We start from the raw sequence: 19,592 nt of genomic DNA on the forward strand, positions 1-19,592 counted from the left end.
ACAGCATCACCCTGCACAACCACAGCACCACCACTGCATCACTCTGCAGAACCACAGCACCACCACTGCATCACTCTGCAGAACCACAGCACCACCACTGCATCACTCTGCAGAACCACAGCACCACCACTGCATCACTCTGCAGAACCACAGCACCACCACAGCATCACCCTGCACAACCACAGCACCACCACTGCATCACTCTGCAGAACCACAGCACCACCACTGCATCACTCTGCAGAACCACAGCACCACCACAGCATCACCCTGCACAACCACAGCACCACCACTGCATCACTCTGCAGAACCACAGCACCACCACTGCATCACTCTGCAGAACCACAGCACCACCACAGCACCACCACTGCACCACTCAGCGCAACACCAACATCACTAGACACCACCACAGCAACAATCACCAACAACACAACTTTATTAAAAAAAATGACACTTTTATTCCTAATTATTAAAATAAAAAATAAACTTACATAAATTGAATTACAAACTTTTAATATAGTACCATTAAAAAATACTAAAAATCGTATGCAAGTATTATTTATTTACAAAATGTATAAGCCATTAGTAATTGTCACAACAATACATGTAAGACAGGGAAAAAATAAATATGTAGCTTGACTAATGCTATAGGTATCACATTTGCTAATTATAGAACTATTGCCATTTCAAAGAACAAAATTAATACTTTAATTTTTTTTTAAAACAAAAAAAACCAATAATTTTACAACACAAATAGCTCAAACTTTTCTAATACGAGCCCTATTGCATTTCCAATGCTTGTTCATTGCTTGGGGTTTCTAACTCCTCTGCAGTCTTCTGTGTTGGGGTCTCCTGGCTCTGCCTCAGCCTTTAGCTCTTTACAGGGGATACAACACTCTGATGGTGTTGCCTTGTGGTAAATTGTCGTTCCTCATCTCTTCCGGACTTGTTGCCCCTCACTGTTCTAGATTGTGGGTGCAGACTTTCTGTCTTCTACTATGACATTTTTCACATGTTTTTTCTGCCTCCAGGGAGGATATCGCCTCCGCTTTGCATGGATGCTTCTTGGAGCGGTGCTCTGCTCTCTCCCTTCCATGACTTTCAGTAACACACTGCCTGACACTTTCCCTAATGGTGCTGTTCCTCACCATTCACTTCTTCCCTTTCTTTTGAACTGTTTGTTTTGCACACTGTTCCCATACTCTCACAGTTTTGTTTGTGATGGCTCCGCGTTGTGGCGCGGAAAAGTTATCCGAAGAAAACTGACGTCAGCGCGCTGGGGTGGGACTTATGTGACCTCGCTGATGTCATGTCCGCGGACAACGTCAGGGCGGAGTCACATGGTGCCTCACCCCGGTGCGCAGAGATGCTGTGGCAAAAAAAATCTGGATCCAGTCTCACGCCTGGGGATAATTCTATGTTAAGGAATCTGTGGCTAGAATAGTCTCTACCAGGTACATCATTACCGAAGGTAAGTAACTTGTACATTAAGCACTCACCCGGCAAATGCTCTTCCGTTGTTTTCGATCCTGCGCCCCCTGCTCCCCCCAACCTCCAGCTGTTCTGCCTTTTTACATTAATAACAAACATCCTTCCTAACATTTTGAATGTCCTTCTGTGTGATGACTGTTTTGCCAGGAAGTATGCAGTGTCTGCTTGCTGTTGTCCCAGAACTTGCACTGCAGCTGATGATAATTTTCCCAAGACCCGTGTGTTGTTCTGGTTTTTGTCCTGAGACTGGTACAGTGGTCATTGACCCACAACACATGTGGTAGCCATTAGAATATGGTGGATGTTGTGCAACAGTGTGCTCTGCTGGTCCTTCCCTGAAATGTGCTTAATAGTAATTTAGAGGCGATTTACTTGAATTATTTTGCTTTGAGATGTGCTGGGTTTCTGTTTATTAACCACATCCGCGCTCAGAGAATTCTCCTCCTGTGCTCAGATTTACAAAATCCCATGTTTCATGACGAGCTGGGCTCCGCATCAGCGTGCGAGGAGGCTACGCCATGACGAGCCCAGCTCGTCATGAGCCTGGAAGGGGTTAAAGGTGCTTATAGGGGTCATTCTCACAAAATGTGGTTGTTGACATATGCCCTCATACAGACTTCTTGGCCATTCCAACTAATTAGTAGAGTGGAAGTTTCCTCTAAATTAACACCTTGGGCCATGCTCTTGGACTTTAGTAGCAGCACATGCTCACAGGTCTGTCTAGAATGTGGCCTTGAAATGCATTTATCTTTTGAACTAAAATATGCATGATGGGCATTGACTCCATCTTATTCCTTTACTCCACAGGGTGCTGCTGAACATCATGTATCTGATAGTGGATACTGTTCGCCAGGAGTGCGATGACGATCCAATTGAGTGGCAAGCTGCAAGGCAAACATTCCGGGCAGAGCTAGGTACAGGTCAGAGGCCAGAACAAATGTGTGGTGAAGGGAAAGTGAATGACATCCTGACATATTTGTTGTTTGTATGTATGATTTTTTTTTTATATAATCATCCCTTGTTCTTGCCATAAAGCTCACAGATATCAAAATGGCTCTATTACACTAATTTATGGGAATGATATCTCATAGAAGCTCAACAGTTGCAGAGTGTCGCCTTTTGGGTTGTCACCTCCAGTTTTTAACATTATTTTTATTTTCGACTCCCTGATCTTTAACTTTAACACTGGAACATGCTGTCCAGTACCGTTTATGGGCTCTGACCACTAAAACCTATTGAAATTGACTAAAATCTGATTGACACATTTAACTTTCCTTAAAGGCTGTAGCGTATGGTGCAGAAATATACCCATGGCATTGTATTTTAAATGCCACTTGCTGACTGTAGCACCTATTGCACCATTTACTCCAGGCCTAACACGTGTAGCTCAGCAGTAGTTTGAACCGTGTTGCACACACCTGTCCAAATCACCCTGTTGATTGGTTGGAAAACCTGATTAAAAATGTTAAATAAGTGCCCCCTAAGTACACCTTGCTGCCCACAAAGTAGTGTTCATAATATTTGAGTGAAATATGTTTGACTATAGAAATGTATATCCCCACCCCCTTTTTAGGTCGAGGACCGAGAAGGCTGCGCTTGCGCAGTCTCCGGGAGGAGAATTAATGTTCTTTAGTACGATGTTTGAACCCGCCTCTCTCCTCCGTCTCTCCTCCATTGGCTGGCTTCCTAAACGGAGGCCAGCCATTGAAGCAGAGGGGCGTCACTCCAATGAAGCTCCGTCTCTTTTGGATTCAGGGGCGTAAATTTTGCTGTTCTTTAGACAGTGACGTCATCCGTCACTCAGAACAACAAATACACGCCCCCCGAATCCGAAAATGGCCGTGTGTTTCTCCGAGGCATTTCTGCCTCGCCTCGGAGAAATGTGGCCATTTGGAGCGCTCCTCTCTCACCGAAGCATGAACACGGACGTGGTACTGGCTGAAGGCTGCAGGTGAGTCGCGCAGCTTCCAGCAGCTCTTTGTGTCGCCCTCCCCCCGCCCCCTCCTTTCTTCTCGCCTACAGCAGCCTCAACATGTCTCCCCTTGGGATTGTCCCTGACATGTCTCCCCAGTCTCATCACAGTCTTTGCTCTATAATAGGTTTAGGTCAGAGCAGGAAGTAGAGCCCCCCGTGACTGCGTGGAGTGTGTGTGAGAGGTCGCGCAGGGAGTGTCTGAGGCTGCGGTGAGACACGGCGCCCGAGCAGCAGCAGCAGCTGGGAGAGGAGCCCAAGCAGCGCCCCCTGCCACGCACCCAGGACTCCGAAACACAGCTCTAGGCCGTGCAGGACTCGCAGCCAGAGCTCTCTGGGGAGGCTGCTCTCTTCACCGTGTATTTTCCGTCTATTTTTACCCCGGTCCTATTCATATTTATCTTTTCTTTGCCCACTTCCACACGTGGCAGACGGTCACCCCACATCAGCCACTGCCATCACTGTGAGTGACTGGGTAATAGAAATAGACACCACCCGTAGGCACGGAGGGGGCCCCGGTGCCAGCTCACTGCTCCCGCCTTTCACAGCTCCCGCCTTTCACAGCCTACAACAGTGTGGGCCGTGGTGGCAGCTCAGCCCCTGGCATTCGTAGCATCTAACATCGGGGCCCTGACGGCACCTCGCGGCGCTGGCATTCTCCTAGTCTCCTGGTGTAATTCACAATTTCTAGCATTTCCAGCATGCACCCGTGAGATGCCGGGTTGTAGGCAGCTCAAACTTCTTTGATTGCGCATACTCCGTGCCAGGGGTCCTTGTGGCAGCTTACAGGTCCGGGTATTCCCGTACCTGCACTAGTGGCAAGCCCGTAGGAAGATAACACTTTCTGTATTCTTTTCTCGTGGCACCCCTTGCGGCAGCGCACGATTCCTGCATTCTTTTCTACTTGTGCCAGCTCACGATTGTTAATAATTCCAGTCAAAATGTACATAAATGACCACACCAATAACATTATTTTCACAATACAAGACTTTACCCATGCAGCATATGTTCCCATTCAGTCCATGGCCTCTCTATAGAGGTAGCTAGCACCTCAGTGGTTCACTGCTACCTTTAAAGCTCTTCACCGGGGTTTAGGTGGACCGGTTCGGTATTCATGCATGGGGTTAAGAGAAGTTCAACTTTCATTTTCCTCACGTCTTGGCCTCAGTGCTTAACAATGACAGATGCCCTCAACAGGAAGTGCAGTGATAGTTCCAGCCCACACTCCAGTGCTCGATCATGAGCAGTCCAAACAGGATGCCCTCAGAGGGGAAGGCGCAATACATCTGTGAGCCACGTGCGCCTTGCTTGGCATGCACTCTGCTGTATGGAAAAAGTCTTAAGCACAAATGAATGTGTAGCAGAGATGGCATGCTGATCACTTTAACAGCGCGCTGTGCTCCCCTGTCCCACATACAGACCATGCTTTTGTGCTGTGCCCTGCTGTGGTTCGACATGACATTCCAGGGAGTGCCTCAAGGATCCAGCTGTTTATCTGGCATGATTGGAAGGCATTTACACAGCCTTCCTCATTCGTGGGCACCTGCAGGTCTGCCCCAGGTGGACGGGTAGGACTTTATTTTCTAGTGAAACAGATCTCCTCAGAGATGAGCATTGCTTTGTAAGCCTGTAGATCATTGATTGTGTTCCAGGGACAGGGGAATCCTTTAATTGTTTCCTTTTCCTCCTCAGCCATTTACCAAAAGGCCGTTTAACAGATAACGACCTGCTCAGCGAATATGACATTGTAACAATCTCTGAAAGTGTGTGATCTGGCATTTGGGAAGTTGAAATGAGCAGATAATACCTATTTTGTGTCGGGGAGGGTGGGCTCAGAGGTGCCTACTGTCACTAGGCTAGTGTGTGGCTCTGTCTGTGTGTGGCTCTGTCTGTGTGTGGCTCTGTCTGTGTGTGGCTCTGTCTGTGTGTGGCTCTGTCTGTGTGTGGCTCTGTCTGTGTGTGGCTCTGTCTGTGTGTGGCTCTGTCTGTGTGTGGCTCTGTCTGTGTGTGGCTCTGTCTGTGTTTGGCTCTGTCTGTGTGTGGCTCTGTGTGTGTGTGGATAGCTTTTTTTGTAGGTGGCTCTGTGTGTGTGGATAGCTTTTTTTGTAGGTGGCTCTGTGTGTGTGGGTGGCTGTATGTGAATGACTGTGGGTGGCTCTGTATGTGTGTGTCTCTGGTGGGTGTAAATGCAATAGGTCATGCATATGCGAGCGATTAAGCTATTGGCATTATAAATGACAATGCTATTTTTTTATGATTTAAAAAAAAAAAAGTCATGAGCAATGCCAATAGCTCTACCTTTAATAATGCCGAGACCATTGCATTGTAAATGCTTGTTACCTTTACCAGCTACATACTCCATTCAAAGACTTTTAGATTTGATCAAATATTTAAAAAAATGCAATTGAATTGTAAAATTTGAATTTTTATTTGACATTGGTGAAATGCTACATTTAGAAAGTTACCTTTACCCTCCCTGAAGCTGCTGAAGCCTGTAATTGGCTTGAATTAGGTGTGCAATAGGTGTTTAAACGGCTCAGAGAGCAGAGACAATGACCTGGGAGTGGGTAAACCTTTTCTTCCCTGGCAGGATGACCATTTGGGGTGTGCTCTGGCACTTAACTTCAAAGGGGCCTGCCCTAGGTCACACTTGGAAAGCCTCAGGTTTTGTCCCCTCGACAGGCTGGCACCAAACCTAGTGGGAGGAAAGTTGTTGCCCCTAGATATGTTTTTGAGTGACCACAGATGCTAATTACCATTGCCACACTTCCGGGCGGGCACCCAGACTGTAAATGGGGAGAAGGGCTTCCCTACCTTGGATTTCGAGAATGAGGTGCAATGTGGGATTGTGTGTCGTAGTGCAAACCAGAACTGTTGAAAATGTTGGCAGGGTTCCCGCCGTGAACTTTTACCCTATTGGTTAGGGAGTGTCCAGGAGTCACCCTCACCCACTAGCTGGTGCCAGTGATAAACTGGGCATATGAAGACACCATCCTCAGAACACTTACTTGACCTGCGGAAGATCAGAATAGAATTGCACCAGCAGTCTGTGACCTGAGAGAAGTCCTGAAGGCGTGGACAAGCTCCCTCTTGTACCCAGGACAAAGAAGTGGACTCCAAGGTTCAGTTGGTTTTGCTACAGGGACACAGCTGCAAGATGCCTTTTTTTGGAAGTGGCCAACTGATCAGTGGCAACTGGATCTGGATTGGTCTTTGCTGGTGGCCTCTGCCTGACACCCTTAGAGTTTCTAGTGGCCCACCCCTAAAATCTTGGGAGGTTTCAAAGTGTACTCTTGTTGTCTTTTTTGGGCACCAGAAGAATGTTTGGAACTTTTGCCCTAGGGAAAAAGCATATGGCATCCGTTCCCATGGTGTCTGATTGAATTTCTGCTTCGTCCCAGTCAAGGGTCCCAGCCCCTCTTAAAAAACGACTAAGTCCCATTCTGTGTTGGGTCTTAAAAGAAATTCAAAGAGAAATCTCCTAATCAACAGCGGGACCAATTTGTATCAAGTGTTAGGCCTTCAGTCCTTTGAGGTGGACGCTTTTCCATCCCAAGTATTAATTCACTTTCATATAACTACCCTCCGACATCTGAACATCTCATTGGTCTTTGGTTAGGCTCTTCAACATAAGATACTGTCTCAGTGTTTTGTAAAGCCTGGATTCTCATCCAGAATAGTTTCTTCACACTGAAAACACATTTTTAGTGTAGCCCATTAAGTAGTGCTTATTTTATCGACCTCCGAAGGATGAATGTGTTCATACAGATTGTAGCATTCCTACCTGTGACCACATGGTTAAATGCAGCCCTGTCCAGTTGAATTGCAAATCTGGTCAAGACTTTTAGCCGCTGATAGCTTAACTTTGAAATATTCCCAGGTGTCCGACTGGATTCGGAATTGTTTTCATGAGCAGTACCCCTGCGCGTAGGTGGTGGTGTTCTTCTCTACGTAGCATCATCCACTCTGGAACTGATGTTCGCGGTCCGTATATAGGCACCACTCACTTCTTTTCTTTCTGTGCCAGTCTGCGCAGATCTGGGAAGAGCTTCCCGGTAGTCATTTTTTGGCTAGGTATTTTCGATGTTTTGCAGAGTCTTTCTGAGGTATATCCTCCTGGTGTGTTAGTATGACATCTGCAAAGACCAGCTTCAAGCCCTGCGGTGCCTGCCACCAGCAGATGCTAGTGACAGACCTGCACCTTATTTGCCTCTGGTACCTCGAGCAGGACCACAACCCTAAGTCCTGTCTTGACTGCCTCACCATACACCTGAAGGCCTTGAGAGAGCGATCCTTTAAGCTCTTGGTGACTTGGTGCCACGATGATCAAGGTCCCGGTCAAGAAGAAGGTCCCGGAATGGTCGCGGAGCCCGAGGTAGTCATCACGCTTTAGTTGTCAAACCACTCTGGGAAGTCGAGGTAGAGTAAGAAAAATAAGTCAAAACATGTTTCACCACATCCACTCGAGACTTGGCTCCGCAGTTGAACAGAAGGGGCCCCTTCTGGATCCACGCCAATAGCTCTCACCTTTGCGCCGGTCAGGCTCCAGGGTTCTACTGATAGATCCTGATCGGCACCGGTTGTATTATCTCAACGTTCCAGGTGCTGATCCCTAAGCTGACGTTCCCAGTGCAGACAGCGCCAACTGGCTCGGCCATTCCCATCACTGAGCCAGAGCGAAGTTGTCTGACGCCCGGGCCAACTGGAGCCATGCTATTCAGGCCGGAACCTGAGCCCTATTCTTATGGTTTGGGACTCTGGGAGGAATGGAAGGAGTCTTTGTACCTGAGAGGGCTGAGAGATATTTCACTGCACAGTAAGAATGGGACATTCAGGGAACTAACCGGATAAGAAGACGGATGGTGCCTTACATCCAAGAGCCATGCAGCTTAGAGAGAGAAGATTTTGTTTTACACTTTAGACAAACTTTTCATCTGTTTTTATACAGTTCCCTTCCCTCACAAACACCCCCAAGTCTGTATCCTTAGTGGGTCTCAGACCATTCAAGCTGGGTGCAAGGAATTGAACAGTTCACTGTGGGGCCATGTGAGTCTATTTGCTGGACCAACCTTATTTTGCAGCGTGAATCTTTCTGGATTCACTATGCTGTGCATATTCCACGGTCTTGTGGTTGGGTCCGGATTCGTAGTCTTTTCTTTGTATTTTTTTTCGTCGCCCAGGTGGGCGTCGGCGTCACCCCTTCCTGGGTGTATTTCCGGTGACGTCGGCATGCTTCCTGCGGAAGCTCCCACCATTGGGCGCCATCTTCAGATTCTTTTTTCCGTGGTCGGGTCTGGATCGTTCCCGTTGGGCTCCAGACATTTTTGGAGAAAGTACTAGAAAAAGATTGAAATTCGAGAAGATATCGAAAGAAGAAGACTACGAAAGACTTCACCGAACACTGCCCGGCGAAAAGGAGAAATCATCGAGGACTTCGACGATCATCGACGTTCGCGCGGCCAGGGAGGCCTAAACACTCGATGATGGACAACACGCCGTTCAAGTTCTGCCCTAACTGCCACCACAAGTTCGCGCAGAAAGACCAACACCAGGTTTGCAACCTTTGTTTACCGGTAGAACACAGAAGCGAGGACTGCAACGCCTGCTCTGTCTTCGCCCCGAAGACCCTTCGTGTGAGGAGGAGCCAGAGGGTAGCGCACGCCACCCTCCAAGGAAAAGCCCCGACGCCATCGCTGTACGAGCTGGGGATGTCCTCGGAGGAAGAGGACAACGCTGCCGCCGAAGACAACGGCTACACGGTCGTAGAGACCGATTACACGAAGACATCTGATAAGGTAGGAGACTCGTCGTTCTCCAAGAGCACGAGAGACTCCGAGTCTCAAAAACGAGGGCAAGACCCCGAAAGCGCCGACACAGAAACACCTGGCGTCTGCGGCTACCCACAGGCCCAGCGGATCCTCTGAGAAGGAGTCCCTGGCGCCGAGAGCTGTTGAGCAGCAGAAGTCATCGAAGATCGTCCCCGAAAAGGACCGATCGACGTCGAGGGTGAAAGACCCTAAAGCCTCGACGCCGTACAAGGACCCGAAACCCAGTTCGATGTCCAAGTCCTCGACGCCGAAACTCTCGCAGTCGAGCCAGGCGCCGAAGAGAGTGGCCGAACAATCCGGCGCGGACAACGTGGCCGAGATGGAAAAGAAAAAACGGCGACTAGAAGCCGAAATGGAGAACATCTTGCAGCGGAAAAAGTATTTCGACGCCAAGATGAGAGCCTTCACGATCCCCCACAAGACAAAGCCACCCATGCAGGAAATGGTCGAGGAGGAAGAGGAACAGGTCGAAGAACATGAGCCTGGCACCGAAATGGTCGACGACCAGGAAGAGGACGAGAATCCCTACGAGGCTTACAGCTATGAGGAGGAAGAGGACAGCAGGTTGGACGCCGAGTCGGCCACCTCTGACCCGCAGGAGGAGGATTACTTGGATGTCGACACCGAAAGCCCAGAAGAGGCGGTCGACACATACCCCTCGAGGCCATCGCCGCCAGACGACATCGGAGCTTACAACTTGGTTATAAGGTCGGCGGCAACAGCTTTCAAGCTCAAGCTCGACGAGGAGAAGCAGAAAGCGGACTTTCTCCTCGAGACATTACTCCCCACTCAAACAAGGAGCCAGTATCTACCTATGCTCGACAGCGTTTTGGCGCAGGGGATGGAAGCATTCAGGGAGCCCGCAACATGCAAGGCAGTTACTCCCAGAACCGAAAAAAAGTACAAACATTCATCAAAGGACCCAGCCTACATCCGAGGCGTGGTCTCAGCTGACAAGATCATCACAGCCACAGCGAGGAAGAGGGCTAACGTGGCCACTACTTCTGGACCACCTCCTGATAAGGAGAGCAAGAGGATGGACTTAGTGGGCAGAAGGATCGAACGGAATGCCGCAACCCAATGGCGCATGGCTATTTCCAATGCCCTCATAAACAGGCACATGTACCAGATCATGGAGGAGCTAGGGAATCTGGTGAAAGACCTACCCCAGGAGGCCAGGCAGAAGGCCGAGAAACTGGTGGAAGACGGGAAGAATGCGGCAAATTGTTGCCTCAAGACGGCCCTGGATGGTGCAGACACCTCCAGCAGGCTCATGATGATGGGTGTCACGGAAAGAAGACACGCATGGCTCAGAATCTCGGGCTTTAAGCCTGAAGTGCAACACAGCATCTTGAACACTCCGTTCAACGGCGAGACGCTGTTCGGAACAACAGTTGACGACAAACTCAGTCAACTAAAGAAAGACAATGAAACTGCGCGATCTATGTGAGCCTTGCAGTTCAGAGGCAGCAAAAGGGGCACCCAGTCACGGAGGCCCGGCGGAAGAGGTGGAAACAAGCCAGGTACTTCACACCAGGCTTTCCAACAGACGCACCAGGCGGACTCGCAGGCGCAACAGAGTCAACAGAAGCAGTCCTGGCAGTACCAGTCAAGGGGCCAGTCCTTTCGAGGGAGAGGAAATGGACGAGGACAGCATAAAAGAGGGGGCCAGCAGCCCGCCTCTAAATAACTTCAGAGTCACCCGTGTGCCCGCCCACAGAAAAGATCCCAGGGGGCAGCACGTACTAAGGGGTCAGGACACAATGGACAACTACCACCACGTAACACCAATGGGTGGAAGATTAAGACTCTATCTCCAGGAATGGAGAGAGATCACATCAGACAAATGGATTCTAAACATCATCCAATACGGGTACTGCTTAGAATTGGAAGGGAGACCAACAAGCAGGAGACCAAAGCGAAAGCAACTAACAAACGATCAGCTGCAGAGGCTTCAGGAAGAAGCAGGAGAGCTCCTTCAAAAGGAGGCCATCGAACGGGTTCCCTTCAAAGAAAGAAACAAGGGAATATACTCAACGTATTTCCTCGTGCCAAAGGTCGACGAGACAATGAGACCCATTCTGGACCTCCAAGTTCCTGAATACATTCATAAGAACGCAAAAATTCAAAATGACCTCCCTGCAGGAGGTGCTACCGCAATTGCAGATTGGGGACTTCATGGTCACAATAGACCTCAAGGACGCCTACCTACACATCCCAATGAACGTAAAGCACAAGCATATGCTCAGGTTCACGATCGGAGAAAGCCACTACCAGTTCACAACACTAGCCTTCGGGCTAAAATCAGCACCGAGGGTCTTCACAAAGTGCCTCGCGGCAGTCGCAGCGCACCTACGAAGGCAGGGAATACACGTATACCCTTACCTGGACGACTGGTTAGTGAAAGCAAACTCGTACCAGAAATGCAAGAAAGACGCACATACAGTGACGAGAACGCTAATAAACCTGGGGTTCTCCATCCATTGGAAAAAATCATCAATGGAGCCGGAACAGGTGAAGATCTTCTTGGGGGCACAGATCAACACCTTGCAGGGCAGAGTGTTCCCCAGCAACAAGAGAGCAGGGGCCCTGGTGAGGGAAGCTCGCCTCTACCGGAAGGGACAAGCTCGGACAGTGAGGACTGCGAGCAAGATCTTGGGGATGATGGCATCATGCATCCACCTGGTACCAAACGTACGACTGCACATGAGACCCATCCAAGAATGGCTCCAGGAACAATGGTCACAAGCTTCAGGGAGTTGGAAGGATCTAGTGGTTGTGGCGCACGCAGTGCAGAAGGAAATGACATGGTGGACCATGGAGAACATAGCAAAGGGGAAGCCTCTTACACCCCCAACACCAACAGTGACCATCTCCACAGACGCATCCCTGAGGGGATGGGGCGCTCACATGGAAGAGCTCAAAGTCAGGGGTCTGTGGACACCAGCAGATGCGTCGAAGCACATCAATTATCTAGAATTAAAAACAATCTTTCTTGCATTGAAAGCCTTCCAAACAAGACTGTACAAGCAGAGAGTGTTGCTGCAGACAGACAACACCACAGCGATGTTCTACATCAACAACAGGGTGGAACACAGTCAACAACGCTTTCGACACTGGCGCAGGAGATATGGAGATGGGCCATCCCCCTCAGGATAGACCTACTGGCCATACACTTACCAGGGAAGGAGAACATTCAGGCAGACTGGCTGAGCAGACAGACATCGACATCCCACGAGTGGGAGCTCAATGCCCAGGAGACGAAGTGGTTGTTCAACAAGTGGGGAACGCCATTAGTGGACCTGTTTGCAACACGCCAGAATGCCAAATGCCGAAGCTTCGCATCCAGACAACCCGAAGAAGGGTCCCTTGGGAATGCCCTATGGATAGATTGGTCCGGGACATTTGCCTACGCTTTTCCCCCGATACCACTGATACACAGAGTACTGAGCAAGTGCAGAGCGAGCAACATGACCCTGATACTGGTCGCACCGCAGTGGGCCAGACAGACATGGTACTCGCAGATCATGGAGATGGCACAGAGTCCACCCCACAGGTTCGGCAGAAGAAAAGACCTGCTCTCCATGCACAACGGAGAGGTACTACACCCAGAGCCAGAGAGCCTGAGCCTGGGGGCGTGGCTCCTGAGGACATAGAATTCGCACACTTGAGACTGCCTGAGAGCACCCTCAGGGTCCTTCGGGAGGCACGAAGGCCCAGCACACGGAAGTGCTACGGGGCAAAGTGGAAGAGATTTACAATATGGTGCAGGAAGGAAAGACTTCACAATAGAATGAAGAAGGACTCCACAGTGCTGAAATACCTCACGCACTTACTGGAGAAAAAACTCAGCTCGTCCTCCTTAAGAGTCCACAAGGCAGCGATAGTCGCCTATACAAGGGGTGAGATGGGCAGGAGCTTCTTCACATCACAGGTTGTGAAGAGATTCCTGGAAGGAGCCAAGAGGATCGCACCCCCCAAGCAGTTGCCACCACCGGCATGGAACTTGAACATAGTCCTGACGGAACTCATGAAGGAGCCCTTTGAACCGCTCCACAAGGCCTCACTAGAGATGCTGACCATGAAGACAGCCTTCTTGGTTGCAATAACGTCCCTACGACGAGTGAGCGAGCTTCAGGCGCTAACTCTGCAGGAGCCATACATACAAATACACAATGACAGGGTTGTGATGAGGACCGACCCACACTTCTTGCCAAAGGTGGTGTCCAGATTCCATATGAACCAGTCCATACAGATTCCGAGTTTTTTCCAAAAACCAACAAATAGCGCAGAGCGAGCCCTTCACACCCTAGACGCCAGAAGGGCGGTCATGCACTATATCGAGAGGACAAAAGGACACAGGAAGACAAAGCAGTTCTTTGTGTCATTCGCCAACAGTTTCATGGGTAAGGCTGTAACAAAGAACACTATTGCACGATGGATCGCGCAAACAATCCAACTCTGCCACAAGCGGGCAGGGCAAGAACTAGCAGAGGGACCACGTGCCCACTCCACTAGGAAAAACGGTGCGACAATAGCCTTCCTGGCTAATTCACCCATACAAGACATATGCCTGGCGGCAACATGGGCTTCAGTGCACACATTCACGAAGCACTACTGCATTGATGTTCAAATGAACAAAGAAGCACAACTTGGACAAAAGGTGCTCCAGCACATATTCAAGCTCATCTTCTACCCAGCCGCCACAGAAATTAGAAACTGCTACAAAATCTATGCACAGCATAGTGAATCCAGAAAGATTCACGCTGCAAAACGAATAGTTTCTTACCTGTCGGTGTAGTTTTGCAGCTTGATGATCTTTCTGGATTCACTAGCGAACCCACCCACCTCCGCCAGAAAGATGAGGCTGGAGAGAGAAAGAGGTGGTCAAAAAAAAATGTAAATAATGACTTTATATACAAAGCGGTTAAAAGAAGTTTCACCTACATACAACATTGCCATCACTTCGGAGACGAAAGAAACACGGAAAAAAGAACCTGAAGATGGCGCCCAAGGGTGGGAGCTTCCGCAGGAAGCATGCCGACGGCACCGGAAATACACCCAGGAAGGGGTGACGCCGACGCCCACCTGGGCGACGAAAAAAACAAAAAAAAAAAAAACAAAGAAAAGACTACGAATCCGGACCCAACCACAAGACCGCGGAATATGCACAGCATAGTGAATCCAGAAAGATCATTAAGCTGCAAAACGACACCGACAGGTAAGAAACTATTCATTATGTCCTATTTGCTCTACCAATTGGAATGTGTGGGCTAAACCACCGTGTTTTTTGCTAGGTTATAGCTGACTCCTCTGGGCTGCATAATACGTTTGCTCATCTTACCTACTTGGTTGGTACCCCTAGTTAGTTAGTTGATACTAGGTTGGCACCACATCCAGTTAGTCCAGGTTTCTACCAACCTTCTAATCCATGCAAGATGTTTTTCTGTGCTGCAGATATTGTATACACCCTATGAGTTCACACCCAACTACAACCCTGCAAGTACTCTTAATACAGGTAATCATGTCACCTGCTCATCACATGCACATTATCGACTATGTCACCTGGCTACATAGCTACACCTCTTAATTAATTAATTAAGATCAAGAATTGAAAGCACATTTGTACTCCAATAGATTATTAATTTTTCTGCTGTTCATTCTCTGTTCTTAATCGGTTCTTCTTGCACGCCATCGCCTCATAATTTTCTACATTTGGCCATCACTACAATGGCTAACTTGTCTCCATCAAGACATGCGCACCTACTCAACACCCAACTGTACACTCTAGAATTTGCTATCATCCTACTCAGTCATTCACTGTTAGGGTTCCACAATCACCACAACCAAGCTCTTAAATGTCCACTCTCTTCGTTTCCGCACCCCACCCCTCAGTGTCAAATTGGACCCCTTCGTACGATTTCTTGAAGTTACCATCTCCACAACTCCAACTGTTTGGTACAGCTAGGTTAAGCAGTTTGGACGAGCCCCAGGAAAACCACGAGCTGATTTCAGCCTCCTTTCACATCTATTGGTAGCCCTGCGAGCGGCTGTTATCAAATTAACATTCACAGAAATAGCTGTGAAACGGAGGCCTCTGAGGAGCTTGTGCTTTCAGCCCCCTTGGTCTCTGGCAGGCCTTTACTTTAAAAAAAAATAATTAGGACATTATGGCCTCATGGGGATGAATATTCTAATAGCCATATAGCCTATTGTGGTGGGCTATATTGGCCATTAAAGGCCTGCTCCCTTCTTAAAAGTCCTTTTGCTCGGTCCACAGGGACTTTAATGTGGGAGCGGCATTTAATGGCTAGTAAAGCTTGCTATGCAGCTGATTTAGAACATTGGAATGATGGCCGCTCCATCGAAAACAGTGGAGTGCTCTGGGCTTCTAATAGGCGGTAGAAGCCCGGAGCTCCAACATTCTAATGTTGTTGTTCACAGCTCTAGCTGTGAACTAAGGCCTCACGGAGCACAAGGGGAGTTCAGTCGCCTCTGGCTCCATGAGGCCTTTTTTTTGTTTTGTTAGAACATTCTGCCCTCTAGTTGCGGGATATTCCAATAGCCATGTAGCCCTCGGTAGCTGGGCTAAACCGGTATTTAAATCCCGCTCTCTTGTTACATGCTGGAGTAGACATTTAATGTCTGGTATAGCCCAGTACGGCAGGCTATAAGGCTATATTAGAACATTGGAATGTAGGGAGGCCGTTGAATACAATGAACTGGCTCGTGGCTAATAATGGCTGGTATAAGCCTTCTGCTCTAACATTCCAATATTTATATTTTTGTTTTTCCCTTTTTAATTTAGAACATTCTACCCTCAGGGGTGGAATGTTCTAAAAGCCCTTCTGCTTCAGGGTGTACCGGTTGTTAAAGGCCCCCCTCCCTTGTCATCTGCCCTAGCCTGAGGCTTGGGCCCTTTGTGGTTCAGGGCCTTAAAAACCAATGTAGCCCTCGGTAGCAGGCTGTAACTGCATCTAGAAATAAATTCCTTCTTCACAATCTTAGGTTTTAGTACTGTGATGTTAAGCATAGTTTTCACTAATAAAATAATATCGACACAACACAGCCATAAAATCAGTGGATCTCCAAAGAGTGAACATTATAAACTGGATCTAATATCCACAGTAAATACCTACTCTCATTGAATAGCCTTTTGGAAAAAAAAATCTGAAAACCAAATTAATTAGTATATTTATTTTATGTCCATATGATTGCTTGATATCTGCAAAATCACATTAGAATAAAAGCAGCATGTAATCCTACAAGTAATGTACCTTTATTAGGCTGGAGCATATTGTACTTTTCAGCTGCACATATGTATTTACGTACAATAAATGGCATGTATAAAAGTGTCAATCAAAAAAAATGTGCAAGCCATTGTGAAGTGTTCTCGCAACAGGCCATAAAAGCAACAATATTAAATTTTTTTTTTTAACTCATTTTCATGGTATATGTAGCTGAAGTATTTTATGAATTAAAACATGTTTTATAGCGGTGCCTCCATTTGTGATAAACCATCTCACCCTTTACTGCCCCTCAGTTGCTTTGGTCATCCAACAAATGCCTTCTTACCATGTCTCCCTTTAAGTGCACATGCCTAGGTGCTCAATAACTTTCTGTCATTGTCCTCGTTTTTGGAATTCCTTTTCCCATTGATAGCTGGATATTTGACAGTATTGCTGCAGTGAAGTCATTAGAACGCACTTTGTTTAGACTTGTTTTTATTCTTGCCCAGTCTTCTTCTTTTTGGTTATTTGGCCACTCAGACCTTTCTCTCTTAGGCTTTAGCTCTTAAGTCTCTGGTTTACATACCCTGTACCAAACCATTCATTCATCCATGGTTTTATTGTAATACTAAGTTCACTTTGTTTAAATATTTTTTCTCGTGTGGGTTCCATGCTGCCAAACCTTAAATTTTTCTTCTAAATTAGTTTCAGTAAACTTGAGGTGGCCATGAAGTCCCTGGAATTCCCTTACTCACGCAAACTAAAGAAAACCTACTAGGTATCCAGAATATAAACTGACTTTTAATACGCTTGGAAAAAAAAGTATGTGAACATTGGTAAATTCTGATAATTTGCCCTTTCTGCAGGGTCAACCAGTTTAATTGCCACTTTGCTGAATCCTATGTTTGTTTGCTTGAGAACTTTGTCCATTTTACCCTGCTAACCAGTGGCAAAGTGCTTGTGCTCCTCCTTTCAACATGGTAAAATTGGTATACACCTGATTGCTGTATTTAATTTCGCTATAAGTTCCTAGTGTATGATACAAAGTGCACCCAGGGCCTGTAATTTAAAATGCGACCAGTGGACTGCAGCACTCATGCCACCCACTGTAGTGGTACTATAAATGTCTTCAGGCCTACCATTGTAGCCTGGCTGTGCAATTTTAAACTGCTAATTCGACCTGTCAAAATAACCCCTTTTAACAGGCCTAAGTCTTCCTTTTAAATATTAATAAGGCCCAAAAGCTATTTTCTCTGCAGCAAAGCTAGCAGCTCCATGTGAAAAAAATACTGGGTTACATTATTACATCTAATAATGCAAGTTTCGGGTTGGAAGCAGCTAGGAAAAATAATTCAAAGACTCACTTTTAGTAATAGTTATACAAAATGCAATCTAATGGTAAAAATTAAATTTGTATAGCTACTAAGGAAAATTTACTTTTAGAAAGTTACCTTTTTCCTGCCCAAAGTCCCTGGAAGCTAACTCGTCTCTCCTGTGTCTGCCAGCCAGTAACTGGCATTTGAATGACATGTGAATTGCTCCTATGACGGGGACAAAAGGCCTTGGATGTATGGAGATATTATTGTACATTTGACATGATAACCTTCAGGCTGGGCCCAAGATTTTGATTAAATTCAGAGAGGCCTGATCTTTCACAAGCAGATATAACTAACACCTAGGCATGCACCCTTCTTTGGCGCTCCAGCCTGAGCACCTCTTGTTGACATCAGTGTCAAATCCTGCTGAAGTGTCAAACCTGCTTGACAGGTCTGCTGGGATTTTACATATCACACTTGAGGTGCACTTCAAAGGGAGAGAATCAGGTGCCAAAATAGTACTTGTGTATCGCCTGTCTGGTTACCGATGAACTCTGCTTTGTTCTAGCAGGCATTTGTCTCTGGGTTTTTTGGAGTTACAGGGACTGGCTCAAAATGTAATTTAGTGTTGGATATGGGAGGACAGTAGAATGACCTTAATACATACAAAACACACCTAGCCCTCCGAGCCCAAGTTTACTGTGGCTGAAGACTTCTGCGATCTTGGAAATGCCCAAAGTGGGTCGGGTTATCCTGGGAACTTTCACCCCATTTGGTTAGGGCCATGGGGTCATTCCCATCCAAAAGCTCCCGCCATGCACAAGCGTGGCATCAACATTCAAATCCCTGGTTCCCCTTATCACATTTATGTCTTTTTGTTCATTAAATTGTGTTCTATTTTTCTAATTCGTTTTGGGATTTTTATTGTTTTGTATTTAGACTTTATTACTGTTTTACTGCTGCATCAATACTTTACACATTGCCCCTGGGTTAAGCCTGTCTGCACTGTGCAACAGATACCAGTGGGTTAAGCTCAGATTCATATGGTGACTTAGAGGGTTCATCCTGACGAGGATTGTGATTATTACATGAAGTGGGTACTTTCTTCCATCAACTAATACTTATTTTCTTACAGTTATTATAGCAGATATTTACTGGGATGTATGGACCAAGCCTGATCATTTTCACCTTTGTGACACTAACCACTGTGTGAAATAGATTATATCACGGTATAATGAGGTCCCAAATTAGTGGGAAAAATTGTTTGTTCAGCTTGCTGCCTATTGCCAAAAGCAAAGTCATTTCTTCTCTAAGTGTATAATTATAAGGTGTCTTTATTTATTACTTCAATGTGAGTTCATTCAAGCATAATAACTTATTTTGATGTCTTGACACATCAGTCTCTTACAAATGCTCTTCTTGATTCAGCTCATAATTTCCTTCATTTGCAGCATTTTCTCAGTATGTCCATTTAGGTCTACGCTTTTGTTCAGCTGGCCATCAAACATGTAGATTCTGTTACTTGTAGGCTTAAAACCATAATGGGCTGGGCAATGCGCCAGCCCATGTTTTCCACCTTTAGCAAGCAAATGCTTTTCTAAACTCATTGCATACTTAGCTAGTGTTTCATTTCAGCAATAAATATTAATATTTATAAAATACAGACTTAGAAAGCATAGTTTAATTTGCGTCCAAAATCTGTTGTGGATTCCTACTTGAAGTACTTACTTCAAAGTTATGTTTTGTCCCTTACGTTTGAG

The 19,592-nt window shown here is 46.9% G+C and overlaps 1 protein-coding gene across 2 annotated transcripts in view; it reads left to right on the forward strand.

Annotated features, from left to right (window-relative positions):
- STRIP1 (striatin interacting protein 1) overlaps positions 1-19,592 on the forward strand; it is a 287,397-nt gene that overhangs the window by 142,437 nt on the left and 125,368 nt on the right. The window contains exon 7 of one of the 2 annotated variants that reach the window (XM_086923587.1): positions 2,296-2,408. In XM_086923587.1, the coding sequence (XP_086779713.1) occupies positions 2,296-2,408 (113 nt within the window). The remainder of the gene's footprint in view (positions 1-2,295; positions 2,409-19,592) is intronic. The other variant, XM_086923588.1, reaches the window with a different exon arrangement.

The sequence above is a fragment of the Lissotriton vulgaris genome, chromosome 5 (genome assembly GCF_964263255.1).
Source record: "Lissotriton vulgaris chromosome 5, aLisVul1.2, whole genome shotgun sequence".
Classification (NCBI taxonomy): Eukaryota; Metazoa; Chordata; class Amphibia; order Caudata; family Salamandridae; genus Lissotriton; species Lissotriton vulgaris.